The sequence below is a fragment of the Ursus arctos genome, unplaced genomic scaffold (genome assembly GCF_023065955.2).
Source record: "Ursus arctos isolate Adak ecotype North America unplaced genomic scaffold, UrsArc2.0 scaffold_18, whole genome shotgun sequence".
Lineage (NCBI taxonomy): Eukaryota > Metazoa > Chordata > Mammalia > Carnivora > Ursidae > Ursus > Ursus arctos.
This window is the reverse complement of record NW_026622852.1, coordinates 27,611,579-27,625,158: the sequence shown is the minus strand read 5'-3', so window position 1 is coordinate 27,625,158 and position 13,580 is coordinate 27,611,579. Positions and strand designations below refer to the sequence as shown.

The following is a 13,580-nucleotide window of genomic DNA, read 5'->3' as shown; positions in this document are numbered from 1 at the left end:
GAAAAGACTTCCCAGACAAAGCAGGGCATTTTGATGTGGGGATATTTCTGGGCGGCTACGTCAAGCCTTGTCAAAATGGAAAATCACTGTTCTTCAAACCCAGCAAGCAAAATAAGAAGCCAAGTCCTCTGAACTGTTCCCCTACCCCTGCCCTTAGGGCTCCAGGAAGAAAAGCTGGACTAGCTGCCTTACTGCTGATCCTGAAGATCCTTTTCAAACCTGAAGCTCTTCCGGGTCAGATCTGGCTGAATGACCCAGGAGGGGGCAGTCTGGAGTCCTGGGGGGGACACAACTGAGGGACTTTCAGTGTATTGCTCTATGCCAGTCCCTCCTGGAAATCTTCCTGGATCTCACCCAAGGCATGGCCAGCCCTCGGCAGGGCTCCCATGGCTCTCTGGAACACGCAGCACCCTGCCCTCCAGACTCACTGCCAACTGCAGGTGGGGCAGGGCTGTCTGAGTCATCTGCCTCCTCCCTGCTTCTCACCCCCTCCTCCCCCCATCCCTGCACAGATCTCGCTTAGCAAAGCATACCGAACTGAGAGAAGCAGCAGTCAGGGAGGAGGCTCTGGGCAGGTGTGAGCCACACGCAGCCTGGGGCTGCTCAGTGCTAGACCTACTCAGGCAGCCCTCCTCCTGCTGCTTCTCCTCAGCTCCACCAGCTTCTCCAGACCCAACACTCCCGCTGGCCCTAGGCCTTTTTGGCACTCTAGTGCGACTGCAAACAAAGTGATGCTCTTTGGAGAAAAGCCTATTTTATTGGCACTGCATTTGGAGAGACCATCAGCCTGCAGCGACTGAAAAATCCAGGTAAAAGGCCGTGCACTTCCGAGACAGGCTACTTAAAGGGCAAGAAGATCACACTCCAACACACTCCAAAAGCTGCAAAGAGGCATTTCCTGGTTTTTCACAGAAAAAGAGATGTACTTGGGTGCTGAGAATGTAAATAATTTGCCTCAAGTTCAATGAGCCAATCTCGGACTAACTTAGAGGGAAAATGTAAGGACATTTGCTCTCCTCTGTGTCCCTTCTCTATCCAGAACACGTTCACTACGGGATCTCCCCTAAGTCCAAGAACTGGTCATGAATATTTTAATAGCCACAGCCTCTCCTTCCCATTGATAAAAACTCCACTGACCAGCCAGGGCATGCTGGTGAGGACCAAAGGACCATAAAGACCCACCACGTCTGCAGAACAGGGCCCCTCAGAGCAGAAGCCACTGTGCTAAAGAAACCTGCAGAATGAAGACCTGAGGCTGGGGACCCTGGACAGCTGGGTTCAAATACAGGCCAGAGAAGACAGTCACATAAGTAGAGAAAGTAGAAAGCCGAAGGCCGAATGGTGGCCCCCTAAGAACTATGTCCACACCCCCAACCCAGAATCCATAAATGTTACCTTAATTGGAAAAAGGATCTTTGCAGATGTAATTAAGTGAAGGGTCTTCAGGTGAGGAGCTTAGCCTGGTTTATCCAGGTGGGCCCTAAATGCGATGACAAATGTCCTTATAAGAGTGAGGCAGAGGGAGATTTGACACAGACAGAAGGAGGCAATGTGACTAGGGAGGCAGAGCCGGCAGCGATTGGCCACAAGTCAAGGAATGCCAGTGGCCACCAGAAGCTGCAAGAGGCAAAGAAGAACATTCTTCCTTAGAGCCTCCAAAGGGGGGTGCAGCCCTGCTGACACCTCGATTTCAGACTCCTGGGCTCTAGGACCGTGAGAGAATACACTGCTGTCTTTAGCCAAGGTTGCAGGGATTTGCCACTGCAGCCACAGGAGACTAATACAGTGCCTGAGAAGTTAGGAGACTGATGAGGGGTCTGGGTCCCAGAGAGGGGGCTGCTTCAGCCAGAGCCACTCCACATGAGCCACTGGTCCCGGACACTCTCCTCTACAGGGAACCAGCGTGCGTGCGGTTCCCCAGCAAACTCTAGGGAGGCCCACGGGGAACCTAACCAGGTCTCAGGTTGTGCTAATTGCAAAAAACGGACTTTGACGTGAGGCTGTCATGTTCTTGCTCCCCTCCACGCTGGTCAGACCTCACCTGCATGGCCACTGTGTCCAACTCTTAGCTCTGTCTTTTTTGGGATACTGGATAAACAGGGGCATTCTAACTTAAGAAGTAAAGACCTGATCCCTGTCTTTGATTGTCCAAATGGCTTAAATGGCCCTCATGGGGAAGAAGAAATGGATTTTCGTGTGGGTCTTCAAAGGGCAGAATCGAGGACAATGGAGCAGCCACAGCCTGGAGGGAGAGTCTACTTCAGCATAATGAAGAACTTTCTAATAATCAAAGCCAACTGACAATGGAATAGAAATGCCTCGGGGATTGGCAGGTCCAAGCAGAAAGCGACTGGGTGTGCTAGGGGAATTCCTGCACCAGAAAAGGCTATAGTTGATCATCTCCAGAGCTGGCAACTCTGTATGGAGGTCTATGACTGTTAGTTAAAATAGCCTATAAAATATTTTGCCTGAGTCTGGGCTTTTGGCATATAGACAGGGAGAGCTCTAAGGAACTTACTACACAGCCTTTGTAAAAACAAAAAACAAAAAAACTAAGTACTGCAACTATCCAGAAATGAGCTCAGAAAAGAAATAATTTGCCCTGCTCCTGTACACAAATGTCTCTGACACACAGGAAAGAAGAAAGAGGGAGAGCATATATGTCCATATGGACATCACCTTTTAACCTGACCAGGAGCCAAGAGCACATGCCCCCACACCAAGGGACCTTTGGGCTTGATGCCCTTCTCCAGGGAAAACCAGAGAGAACCCAGACTCCATGTTTATTTTAATAACTGCGTTTCCTTTTGCACTCTTCTGAATTCTACATTTGGAACAAAGAAAACAAGAAAGCAGTAACTCAGAGGCTTACCTGTGTTGATGCTCAAAACTTAGTTTTGGAGACAGTTTTGGACAGGGTTTTCAAGAGGGCTTTTTTTGGGGGGGAGGGGTCCAGTTATCACTGGTTATAACAAGTGCTAGCCTACACCCTACATTCTGGATACTTAGAGAACCGGAAGCACAGCATTTCTCATCTGCCTGCACATCTGTCTTCTCTTAAGTCAAAATCTCAGAGAACTAAGCACTGTGCATCCGGGTGAATTCCTCTGAAGCTCTTTCCGTTCAGGATTTTGAAAATTTGCCATGTTACCCTTTTGCTGAAATGGCTGAGCTTCTCAGATCACTCCTCAAGAGACATCAAAGGAATAGACTTTCATATTTTTAGATTTGCCACCCTATCTTTTCTATCCTGTAATTAGTGTCCCCCCACCACCACCACTTTTTCTAAAAGAACCGGTGTTAAGAACACACATCATTTATCAGCCAGCTTGTGAAATGACTGGAAGCCCAAACCATTTCATACTACTGGCAAAAATGTCTCCAAACATCAAGTGGGTCCCTGAAAATACTGTGTCACTTCAGTGAAATTAATGGTTACTGCAGTCACATTAGTTGGCCAAGCACCAAATAGGGCTTTCCATTGTCCTTCAGGCAGATAGTTCATTATTTTTAAAACCCTCATATTTGCAGAGCTGCATAATGTAGTCTGTAGTTACCCAAACAAATTTAAGACAGCATTATTCTTCTATGAATGCATATTAAGTTTGGTGCATATCTTAGACTATAGTAGAAGTATGGCTACAACAGCTGTGCGTAAATCAAAATTTTATATACCGAATGGTGTTCACAGGCATGTTTGGTATTTGAAAACTTTCCATACCAGATCTTTTGGTCTGGTGAAAAATCCTTTTATAATGTAAGTAATTGTTGAGAAGTTTGTCTAGCTTCGAGGCTCATTTTTTGTATATTTATTAAAAATAGGCCACACAGGAAAGCTAAATTCAAAGTTCAGACTCCTGTTGGAGGTGACCAATTCTTCATCAAATGAAGGACCTACATTTCAAGGCATCAAAATGCCTCAAGTGAGTTCAGCTGGGGACCACAAGCCCAGAGCGTCAGCATCGTGTTTCTGGCATGACACAAACCATTACAGATCTCAGGAAAATCACAGGCTTTATCAATCCACTGCAGCAAACACATATCAAGCTTGCACTAGGGCTAGGCTCCGTGAGAAAGGCTGTGGGGCGGATGTCACAGGAACATTGTGTCTGGCCTCCCAGGGACTTCTCAAGGCCATGGCCACATGCACAAGTGACCACACACGAAGTCCTCCCCTGTTGATGGTGATGGCTCCCCTATGAGCGGTACTAAATTCAGCAGGAGATCAGGGAAAGATGAGAACCCTGGGATGAAGGGGTTGGGAAGACAGCTGCTAGGCCAAACGGGGTTTGAGCTGGGCCCTCAGGCGTGGGCATGACCACCAGGACTGAGGTACATGCAGGCTGAGGGGCCAGATGGAGAGGCAAAGGCTGGAGGGATTAACTGTGGAAGACACAGTGAGGGAGGAGGGGGACCGAGAGAACTGATGGAGACAGACCGTCATGTCTGCCCGCCTGAGGACTCTAGACTTCATTATCCCTACACACGGGACCCACTGCAGGTCTCTGGGCCATACATTAGACAAAACAGAAGGCCAATGTTCAGAGAGAGAATGGAAATGTGGGGACATGTCTGAGCAGAGATTTTGCAAGTAAAAATGACAGAGCCAACTGACAATGGAATAGAAATGGTGAATGACTAGATTTCAGTAAAGAGGGATCAAGGGAGAGAGTAAGGTCGTAGGTGACTATGTGGTGCCCCCCCCACTGCCACGGAATTTCCAGAGTGGGAGTGGGAGGATGCCGGCCAGGGGGTATCACAGAGCGTGTGGGCAAGGCTGGCTTTGGTGACACTAAGCATGCTTCCCCTTTGTATATCAGTGAGCACCCCAGGGGCACTACTCTTCGAGGGCTTGCAATGAGAGGAGATGGGGGAAAGGGGGGGGAGGGAGAAGAAGCGAGGGAGGGAGGGACAGAGAGGAAAGGAGGAAGGGGCAGGAGAGGGAGGATAAGAAAAATAGAGATGAAGGGAGGGAGGGAAAGAGATCCTGAAGAAGTGGGTCTACAGTGGGATGTTCCCAAAGTGGGTGGCAGCTCACCACGCCACTCTGGGCCTGGCCAGGCAGGGAAGAGTGCTGTGGCTGGGTGTTCCTCTTTTCAGGACTCCTAAAATACAGTTTTGTATTGAGGGAGCGGAGAACCTGCTCTGGAGTGTCCCGATAACTGTGGAGGTAATATCCGTGAACATAGCCTGCCCAGTCCTAGAACACACAAATCCTTTCAGACCTCCAGGCCTTTGCATTTGCTGTTTCCCCCTTCACTGCCACCTCACCCTCTTAATTTAATTTTTATTTGATGCTTGCTACGTACTTGACACTATTTCAAGCACATTACATATATCAATTCATTTAACTCCCAAACAACTCTATCAAGTAGGGTTATTATGCCCAATTTATAGAGGAAGAAACCAAAGCCCAGAAGATGAAATAACCTGACAATGGCATATATTTTGTTAGTAGGCCGGTATTCAAATTCAGACACTGTGGGCCAGAGTCTGCATTCTCACACCAAAGCCACACTGCCTCTTACTGAGCTGGAGGGCACACTGCCCCCCACCCCTGCTCTAGTCCCAACTGACCCTTCTCTCCTTTAGCTCCCACTGACTCAGGCAGACCTTCCTCGACCACCCCCATTACCTTCTCTCCTTTCACCCTGCTCATTTCCTTCCCAGCTCTTAGCCAGCCTGTAATTATTGATGTGTTTACTTATTTATGATGTTTCCCCAACTAGAATATAAACTCCAGGAAGGCAGGGATCTTCTCTTTGGTTCCAGTGTGTTCCTGAGGCACCTAGAATCATTCCCTGGCACAGAGCAGGTATTCTATGAATAACTGTTGCATGAACAAATGAGGGACAGTATTAAGGCTGCCACGTGGTATACGCAGGTTCATAAAGCATTGCGATGTCCTTCTTCACCCTCCTGTCCTATTCTCCTTCCTTGGCTACTACAAATCCCCAGCAACTCACACTAAGGCAGATGGTTCCCAGCATATATGGACAATGCTGATGTATTTATAACTGCGTCTGACTGTCAAATCCCCCCACCTGGGTCCTTGAGCACATAGTGATAAGCTTGTGGGAGGCAGGGATTGCATGTTCTGATCAACCTCCCTGTGGCCTCCCACCACCTAGCAGTATTTACAGGGCATTGTCTGCTGTTGATGTCAGTGTCTGCTCTGAGCACCCCCAAAGAACAAAAAGCCCCTGCCCTTGAATCAGGAGGTACCTCAAATACAAATCGCCTTGGCACAGGACCTTCCAGGCTGATGGGGAGGTTCCAAGTCAATACCTATGCTAAAACAAAAGGCACCATTCATACGCTTCAGTGGTGTCTAGCAACACTGACAGAGCTTGCCCGTGAACACTCTGACAAAAGAAACTATTATCAAATATCTATCGTTATGCAAACACTCTGTTAGGCACTTTATACATGATCTCATTTAACCTTGTGCGTTTGGTACGATTATTCCCCTTTTACAAATGTGAAAAGTGAGGTTCAGAGGCCCAATATCCCTAAGCCAGTGTGGATTCAAGCCCAGGCTGGGAGCTTCCTGAGCCTCTCCCCACTGTCCTCTGCTCTGAAGTGTTCTGCCTTCTCGCTCCCACCTGACCGACCCGCTGTTCTCCTGAGCCCTAAGCTTTCCTGACCCTGTACCTTGGCTCACACCAGTCCCTTGACCTGAAATGGCCTTTCCACTTTCCACCACCTGTTGAAATCCTCTTCTTCCTTCCACCTTCCACAGTGCAGTCTTCCCCATGATCCCCAGTTAGAATTCGCCCTCCTCAGTGTCCATAGAGGGCCCCAGTAATAACTCCCAGAATGGCCCGCGCTAAGTTCCTCTTTCTTCCTCACTAGACCGTGAGCTCCTTGAGGGGAGGGCCTATAGATATTTTTCCTATTTGTTTTCTCCTGAATGAATAGTAAGAAAGTGCTTGCTGAACCACTGAAGAAGGAAGAGGGAAAAGACTGGTGGCATTCTAATGCATCTGAACCATGAAAGGCTCCGTACAAATTAGCTTCAACTACAGAGTATGGCTGGGAAAATGCAAACGTAGGTACCACAACTCTGCCGTGTTCCTGCCCCAGTCACAAAGCACACTCTTACAAGTTCTCTAATTTCATAAAGCTTGAAACTTAAAACCAGGAAGTCTAGGAAGGAAATAAAATAATAAAATCACTTCCATAAGAACCCTTTCATAGTAATGGATTTCACCCAACACTAGGGAGACGCTAATTGCAACCCAAGGGGGCCAGGAGATTGGGCAAAAGAACAAAGCTCACCTTCTAGGACCTCATGCTTGTTCTGCTGTGGCTGCACCAGAATGCACCTGTCCTGGAAAATACGGACTTGCCAAACTGTAGGCTTCTCCAACTATGTCGATGTTGAACAAAGAATGCCTGATTTAGAGTAATTTTCTATATCATCTTGATTGGAAACCATCGCTTTAGACTAGAAAGAAGTAGATGTTGGCCTCTATGTCAGGACCCCTACAACAGTGCCTTATTTTTTCCCCAAACAACTATTTTGAGGTTTTAACAAAAATAACCGACTCACAATCAGAAACGCTTCCTGATCTATAAGCCACTCTGAAAACAAATCATTATGCTGTTGAATATTTTATGATGGGCCAAAGCACTGAAGGAGGGAAGGCCAGCATTCACCAATCCTTGCCATGTCTATTTCGGGACTCCCAAAGCACATTGCAAATGCCTCCTTTATTTTCTAAACTCCCATTTGCAAGTGCTGGGTGGATGTTTAGTGAAAGAGCTTCTCTACCCAAACTAACCCTAAATAGAGAGACCTGGAAGATTCTACTTCTCCAGACTTTACCGCAGAAGGACCGCAACCATCATCTAGTGCACATTCCTCCCTCCCCACTTCGTGGGCGGCAAAACCAGTGGTGGGGACTTGTCCAAGGTCACACAGTCAGTGGATGACAGAGGGGTCACCAGAAGCCAGGGCTTGCACTCCTAGCTCTGGGAGCATCCTCTATTCCAGAGACTGGCTCAACAACCGTCCTACAGCTCAGCCAAAACGGCTGCTGGTTAGCGACCTGACCTCTTCCCCCGCCCCCGCCCCAGATTGACTTCTGTGGGTTCCACCCCCCAGGAAGCCCTGGAGCTGAGACACTCAGGGGTGCCCCTGACTCACAAAATGGCAACACAGGCATGCCCTTCAGATGGTCATCCCTGGAGAACCCCTCCTGGTCCAGGTGTGGCCGTCGAGACCGGGCAGGGCTGGCTGGTCCGCGGTCACTCAGAAAGTTGGCGCTGGCCGTGGACGCACCTGAACCCAGGTCTCCCGCCTCCCAGTTTGCCGCTCTTTGCACTCCACCGTGCAGATCTCAAAAACTTAAGCAACACATTGATACTGTGAGAAATTTAACCTTTGCAGGCCCTGAGCGAACCCGCCGACGCGCCTCCCACAGCGATGGGGACACGAGGACTAGAGGCGGGCGCGGGTCACCCGGGGCCGGTGGTGCAAACGGAGCGGGGGGCGGCGCGGAGGAAGCCCAGGGACAGGCAGCCTGCAGCTCCCGGAGGCGCAGGCCCGGGGCGTAGGGACCGTCAGTCCCCCCAAAACTTTGCGGCGCCGGGACCTCGCCCTTACCTGCAGAGGAGGCTCCGCCCGCGCGGTCGCGGACCCGGAGAGCTGACGCTTTCGGCGAGGGGCGGCCCCGCCCGGCGGCGGGCACCGACGCGGGCAAGGCTCGGGCAGCGGCTCGGCTCGGGCTCGACTCGGGCTCCGCCTCCCGCGCCGCGGCTGCAGCCGGAGGGGGGGAGCGCAGGGCCCGGCCGCGCCCGCGCCGTCTGGCCGCGGCAGGTGCTGAGGCTGCAGCTGCGGGGCCGCCAGCTGCCGGCGCCGCGACCCTCGGCCCGGGGGAGGAGCCCCGCGCGCCGCCTCCTCGGGCCCCGGAGGTCCCGGCCCGCCGCAGTGGGCGGTCCCGCTCCCACCCGGGCCCTGCCTCCGCCGGTCTCCCGCGGCTCCCCACCTGGGCCCGCAGCGTCCGCCGAGTACCCACGGGGAGACTGAGGCCGGAGAGGAAAGGGGCTCCCCAAGGTCACTCAGCCTGGCAGTGGGGCCAGAACTGGAACCCAGAAGAGTTCCAGAGAAAGACCTCCTTTTCACCCCACCCTTCCCCTGGCTGTCATACTCCAAGGCCTCCCGAAGAACTCCAGCTATGTGGGACTCAGGGGGATGCAGAGGACTCCAACTTGCCCTCCTCTCAACAGAAGAAGCTGAGGGCTGAGGGAGGATGGAAGAGGTGGACCCACTTTGGCACTACGGCCCTCCTCCCCTGCTTCTGCAGACTTCTCCAGCGCTGGAATGCTGGGGTCCCTCAGCTTTCCTGAGGCTCTCTAACCTTGGTCTCCTTGAGGCTCCTCAAACCCGAACGCCCTAAAATGCTGGGGTGCCCTGGGACTGTGCACTCAGACCCCTTCTGACTCCCTGGGCCATCTTAACCACTCCTCTGGCTCCACTCCTAGCACCACTTTATCCACTGGACCCAAACGCATGCCTGTCTGAAAACTGTTTTCCTTGCTGAAGAATCTTCTCCACACCTACTAGATCCCTACCCCGCATTAGACACTGGAGATAAAGCTTCAAATAAAGCACTATCACTGTCCTCTCGAATGTACTGTCTAATGGGCTGTGAATACAGCACACTTCTTGTAACAGTAGTGTGATCCCAGGGTGCCAAGGGGAGGCACCTGCATTGGCTGAGCGAGGGAAGAAGGCATGCTCTCTCTATAGAGAAACCCACAAAGGCCGAGGAGGTTGGCCAGTGAAAGGGAGGAATGTGGAGAGAGCTTTCTATGCAGAGGCTACAGGAACAAAGACCCGAAGATGAGAGGGATCCCAGGGAGGGAAGGATGGGAGCTGAGAGCTGAAGCAGGAGAGGTAGAAGGAGTTTTGAGTAGGGAAGGGCACCATCAGGTCGTTCCAGTGATGGAATGGAGCACAAATATATATTAATAAGGGTGTCCTTCATCAAAAAAAAACAAAACAAAAACAAAAATAGCATTGCAACAGTTGGAGCCTGCCTGGCCCAGGTGAAGAAAGGCACTTGACCCCACCTCCTTTTACCTCAAAACCTCTCTCCTCAGAGGCTCTCTGAGGCCTCCTAGCTTCCTGCAAGATCTCTTTTCTCTCAGTGCCCCAAAGATCCCTCTTCTCTCAATGCCCGAACCCCTCTGCCACCCAGATCCATGGGCTGAGTTAGCCTTTCACTCCTTGGGGTCTGCTTCCTCACTTGTCCCCACTCTAGATACAGTGTACCAAACTGCCTCAGGATAAGCACCATTCAGGGAAGTGGACAAAAAACGGAAAATTCTGAAGCCATGGTGGAAATAAAGTAAGCTTCTAAAAAATTAAGTGTTGTACCTGTCCACATTATTTCTTTCAACTCCATGCAAATCTATAATTATCTCTAAACAGAGTTTAATTTTTTTAATTATGTGTTATAGATAAAGACTAATAACCAAATCACTCTCCCTAATGCAGATTATTAAAGACTGAAGAGGGTACTTGTCAGAAAGGAAAACAAAAACTCACCCCTCTTATCCAGCGAGTACAAATTTCTCCCACAGAATTTTGTCCTGTCCCTCTCAATTTCCGAGCTGCCCCTGCCAGAAGTATCTGCCTCTTCAGGAGCTTTACTGTGTAAACAATTTCACCTTTTGGCTCCTGGGTCCCCATTCTGCCCAGTTTCCCATTCTGATTACTCTTCTCCCTCAGCCGTCCTTGTCTGCCGGCCGGTTAAATGCCAACATTGCTCATGTGCCCTCTTGGTCTCTTTTGTCTCTTCTCTCTCACTGAGCAGTTCTATCAGATGCATGGCTTCAGCCTAGACCTTCTTCTATGCTCCAAACCCAGAGACCACTGCCAGTTGGACATCTCCTGAATCCTCTTCGGGTGCCCCAGTCTCAAAAGAGCCAAAACTGAACTCACTTTCCCCTAAATTACCCTAAATTACCCCTTCTACATTGCTTCCCTATCTCAAATGGTAGTGGCACTGAAACCAAAACCAAGGGGAATATCCTAGACTCTTCCCCCTTCCTGGCCCTCATACCCTACCGGTCACAAAGCCCAGTCAACTGTCTCCATAACACCTCGTATCCATGTCTTCTCTTCATCTTGCTTGCTGCCTGGGCCTTCCTTAGTTGGAGGCTCACCATTTCTTGGCGAAGCTGTAGTAAATGCCTCTCGTCTAGCCTATTTGCAATTCATCTTCCTCAAGCTGCCAGGGATCTTTTCAAACCATGAATCTGACAAGTCACTCTCCTGCTCAAGATACCTCCATTGTTTCTTCTGGACCCTGTGAGAAAATCCTAAGTGCTTAGCACAGCATGAAGCCCTCAGTACTCTGACCTGTTAGGGTAACAGCCTCATCTAGACATCACCCTATTCCCTCACGCCAAATACCTCACGTTCCTAGGGCACACCATATTTCGCAAGAGTAAAAATAGCTACAATTTACTAACTTTAAATTTTTATTTATTTATTTATTTGAGAGAGAGAGAGCGAGAGCAAGAAAGAGAGCATGAGTGGGGTGAGGGGCAGAGGGAGAAGCAGTCTCTCTGCTGAGCGAGGAACCCAAAGCCGCACTTGATCCCAGGACTCCGGGATCATGACCTGAGCTGAAGGCAGACGCTTAACTGACTGAGCCAACTAGGCGCCCTACAATTTATTAACAATACTATGTGCCAGGACCATGTTAAGTGCTTTACATATAATAGTTCACGCAATGAAAGGCATGGAACACAGTGCTAAAAAACACAGTCCTGAGCCAACGCCCTTCCTCAAATCCCAGCACAGCCACGTGTTAACCTGTGTCGGCTCAGGGCAAGTTCCACAGCCCCTGGTTCTCTGTTCTTCCTCTGCAAAGGGAGCCTAATAAGAATACCTGAAACCTGGGGATCTTCTGAAAAGAGGGGCTACAGATAAAACAGCGTTCGCTCCCTGCTAGCCAGCACGTAGTCATGCCTATACTCAGTGTACGCAGTGAGGACTCCAGGCTCCTTTTTCACAGAGGGAAACTGAGGCTCCAGGCAGTGCACTCATTCACCTAAGATGCGGCAGCCCAGCAGTAGCTGTGCGGGGCCTCACCTGGGATTCTGAATGCCCTCCAGCTAAGTGCTTGGCAGAAGCTAATGCCTCACCCTGGGACGCTTCCTCCTTTCCCACTTTTCCTACAACTTGCCAGACAAATTCTTCCTCCTTTACATCCTGCTCAAAAGTATCTTCTCTTCTATGAGGTCTTCCCCAGCCCCTCCTTTGTGGCTGCGCTGTGCTTGGGCTATTCTTCAAACAAAGCACCAAGCACCCCGCATTACAATGATTTATTTACATGTCTATCTTCTTGAAGCCTCCTTGAGAAAGACAATTATTTATTTTTGTCTCCCTAGGACTCTATAGATATTTGTTGAATGAATAAATAAATCGATGAATAAAATATACAGATGATTCTCAAAAGAACTTTACCCTAACAGCTGTCATTTCAATCTAGACCACTTTTAATCTCTGTTTTTGTCACTCCGAAGTCATTTTTGGTGAGAGAATACCATCAAATGATCCAATATTAACACAGAGCAAGACGCAGCAAGACTGCAATTTCTCATATGGCTATTTGATCACGCCTTGTCCCTCTCAGATGTCTCTCCTTTTTTTAGTGACACTATGTAATAACCCATAATGAGAAGCTGTATTGCATCCTAATGAGACTTCCTGACTAAAACATCTGAGGTTTGGATTTATTTCCCATAAGTACCATTTCAGCTAAAAGTTTTGCTTTCTCTACGGCATGAGCGTGCCATTTGTTATCTGCTAAGTGCCCATACCTTCCCCTTATCTGTATTAATCTCCTTTGCATTCAAATACTTCTGAGAGCTGACTTAATAGTTAGCTTTTCTATACAATTTCCTTCTTGGAATGCCTAACCGTTCCTGACTTTGTATCTATTGTTCCCAAAATAGAATCGTTTACTGCTTCAAATTTCAGCTTTACTGTCTGTAGTGATTCAGGACAAGTTTCTGCTCTTCCTTAGAATGATCAAATTCCATATGGCTAAAAAAAATTGCTTTAAACCTGTCCCTGTCGTTTTGTATGGAGTAGTGTTTTTAAAGTAGACATTAGAAACTTGTATTTTGTATATCAGAACACAAGTACAATGGCCATTTTAACACCTTCATATCAAATTAATAAGAAGCAGTACAGGTGAACAGATGAACAGTGGTCTGAGAAACAGGGGGAGAAAAAGGATTCTACTACTATTTTGCTACTTGCCCAAGTCCCCTCACTCTTCAGGCTACATACAGAAGAGAGAAGTGAGAGCGAATGACCTTCAAGGTTTCTTTCAGACCTAAAATGACACGATTCCTTAATGGGCCTCCGAAAGGTCATTCATCCAACATTGTTGACTGCCTACTATGGACTCATGCCTTTTGACGTGTAGCAGCATAAACACAAATCCAGACTGGGTGGGGAATGGCATGGTTTGGTTATGAGAGTGTTATTATACCACAAAAACTAAGTACATATCTTTAGTATTCAAGACCTACTGAATCCTGAAGTCTAA

The 13,580-nt window shown here is 49.1% G+C and overlaps 2 protein-coding genes across 2 annotated transcripts in view; one reads left to right on the top strand and one right to left on the bottom strand.

Moving 5' to 3' along the window:
• Nucleotides 1-13,580, bottom strand: part of FRMPD1 (FERM and PDZ domain containing 1) — a 140,717-nt gene that overhangs the window by 84,452 nt on the left and 42,685 nt on the right. The gene's annotated exons all lie outside the window — the stretch shown is intronic.
• LOC125283268 (uncharacterized) lies at nt 8,432-9,034 on the top strand. Its single transcript, XM_048223442.1, has one exon. The coding sequence runs from the start codon at nt 8,432-8,434 to the stop codon at nt 9,032-9,034; it is 603 nt and encodes a 200-aa protein (XP_048079399.1).

Bases quoted from the DNA above. Each gene is read 5' to 3' on its own strand.
- LOC125283268 (XM_048223442.1), top strand. From the start codon at position 8,432: ATGGGGACACGAGGACTAGAGGCGGGCGCGGGTCACCCGGGGCCGGTG.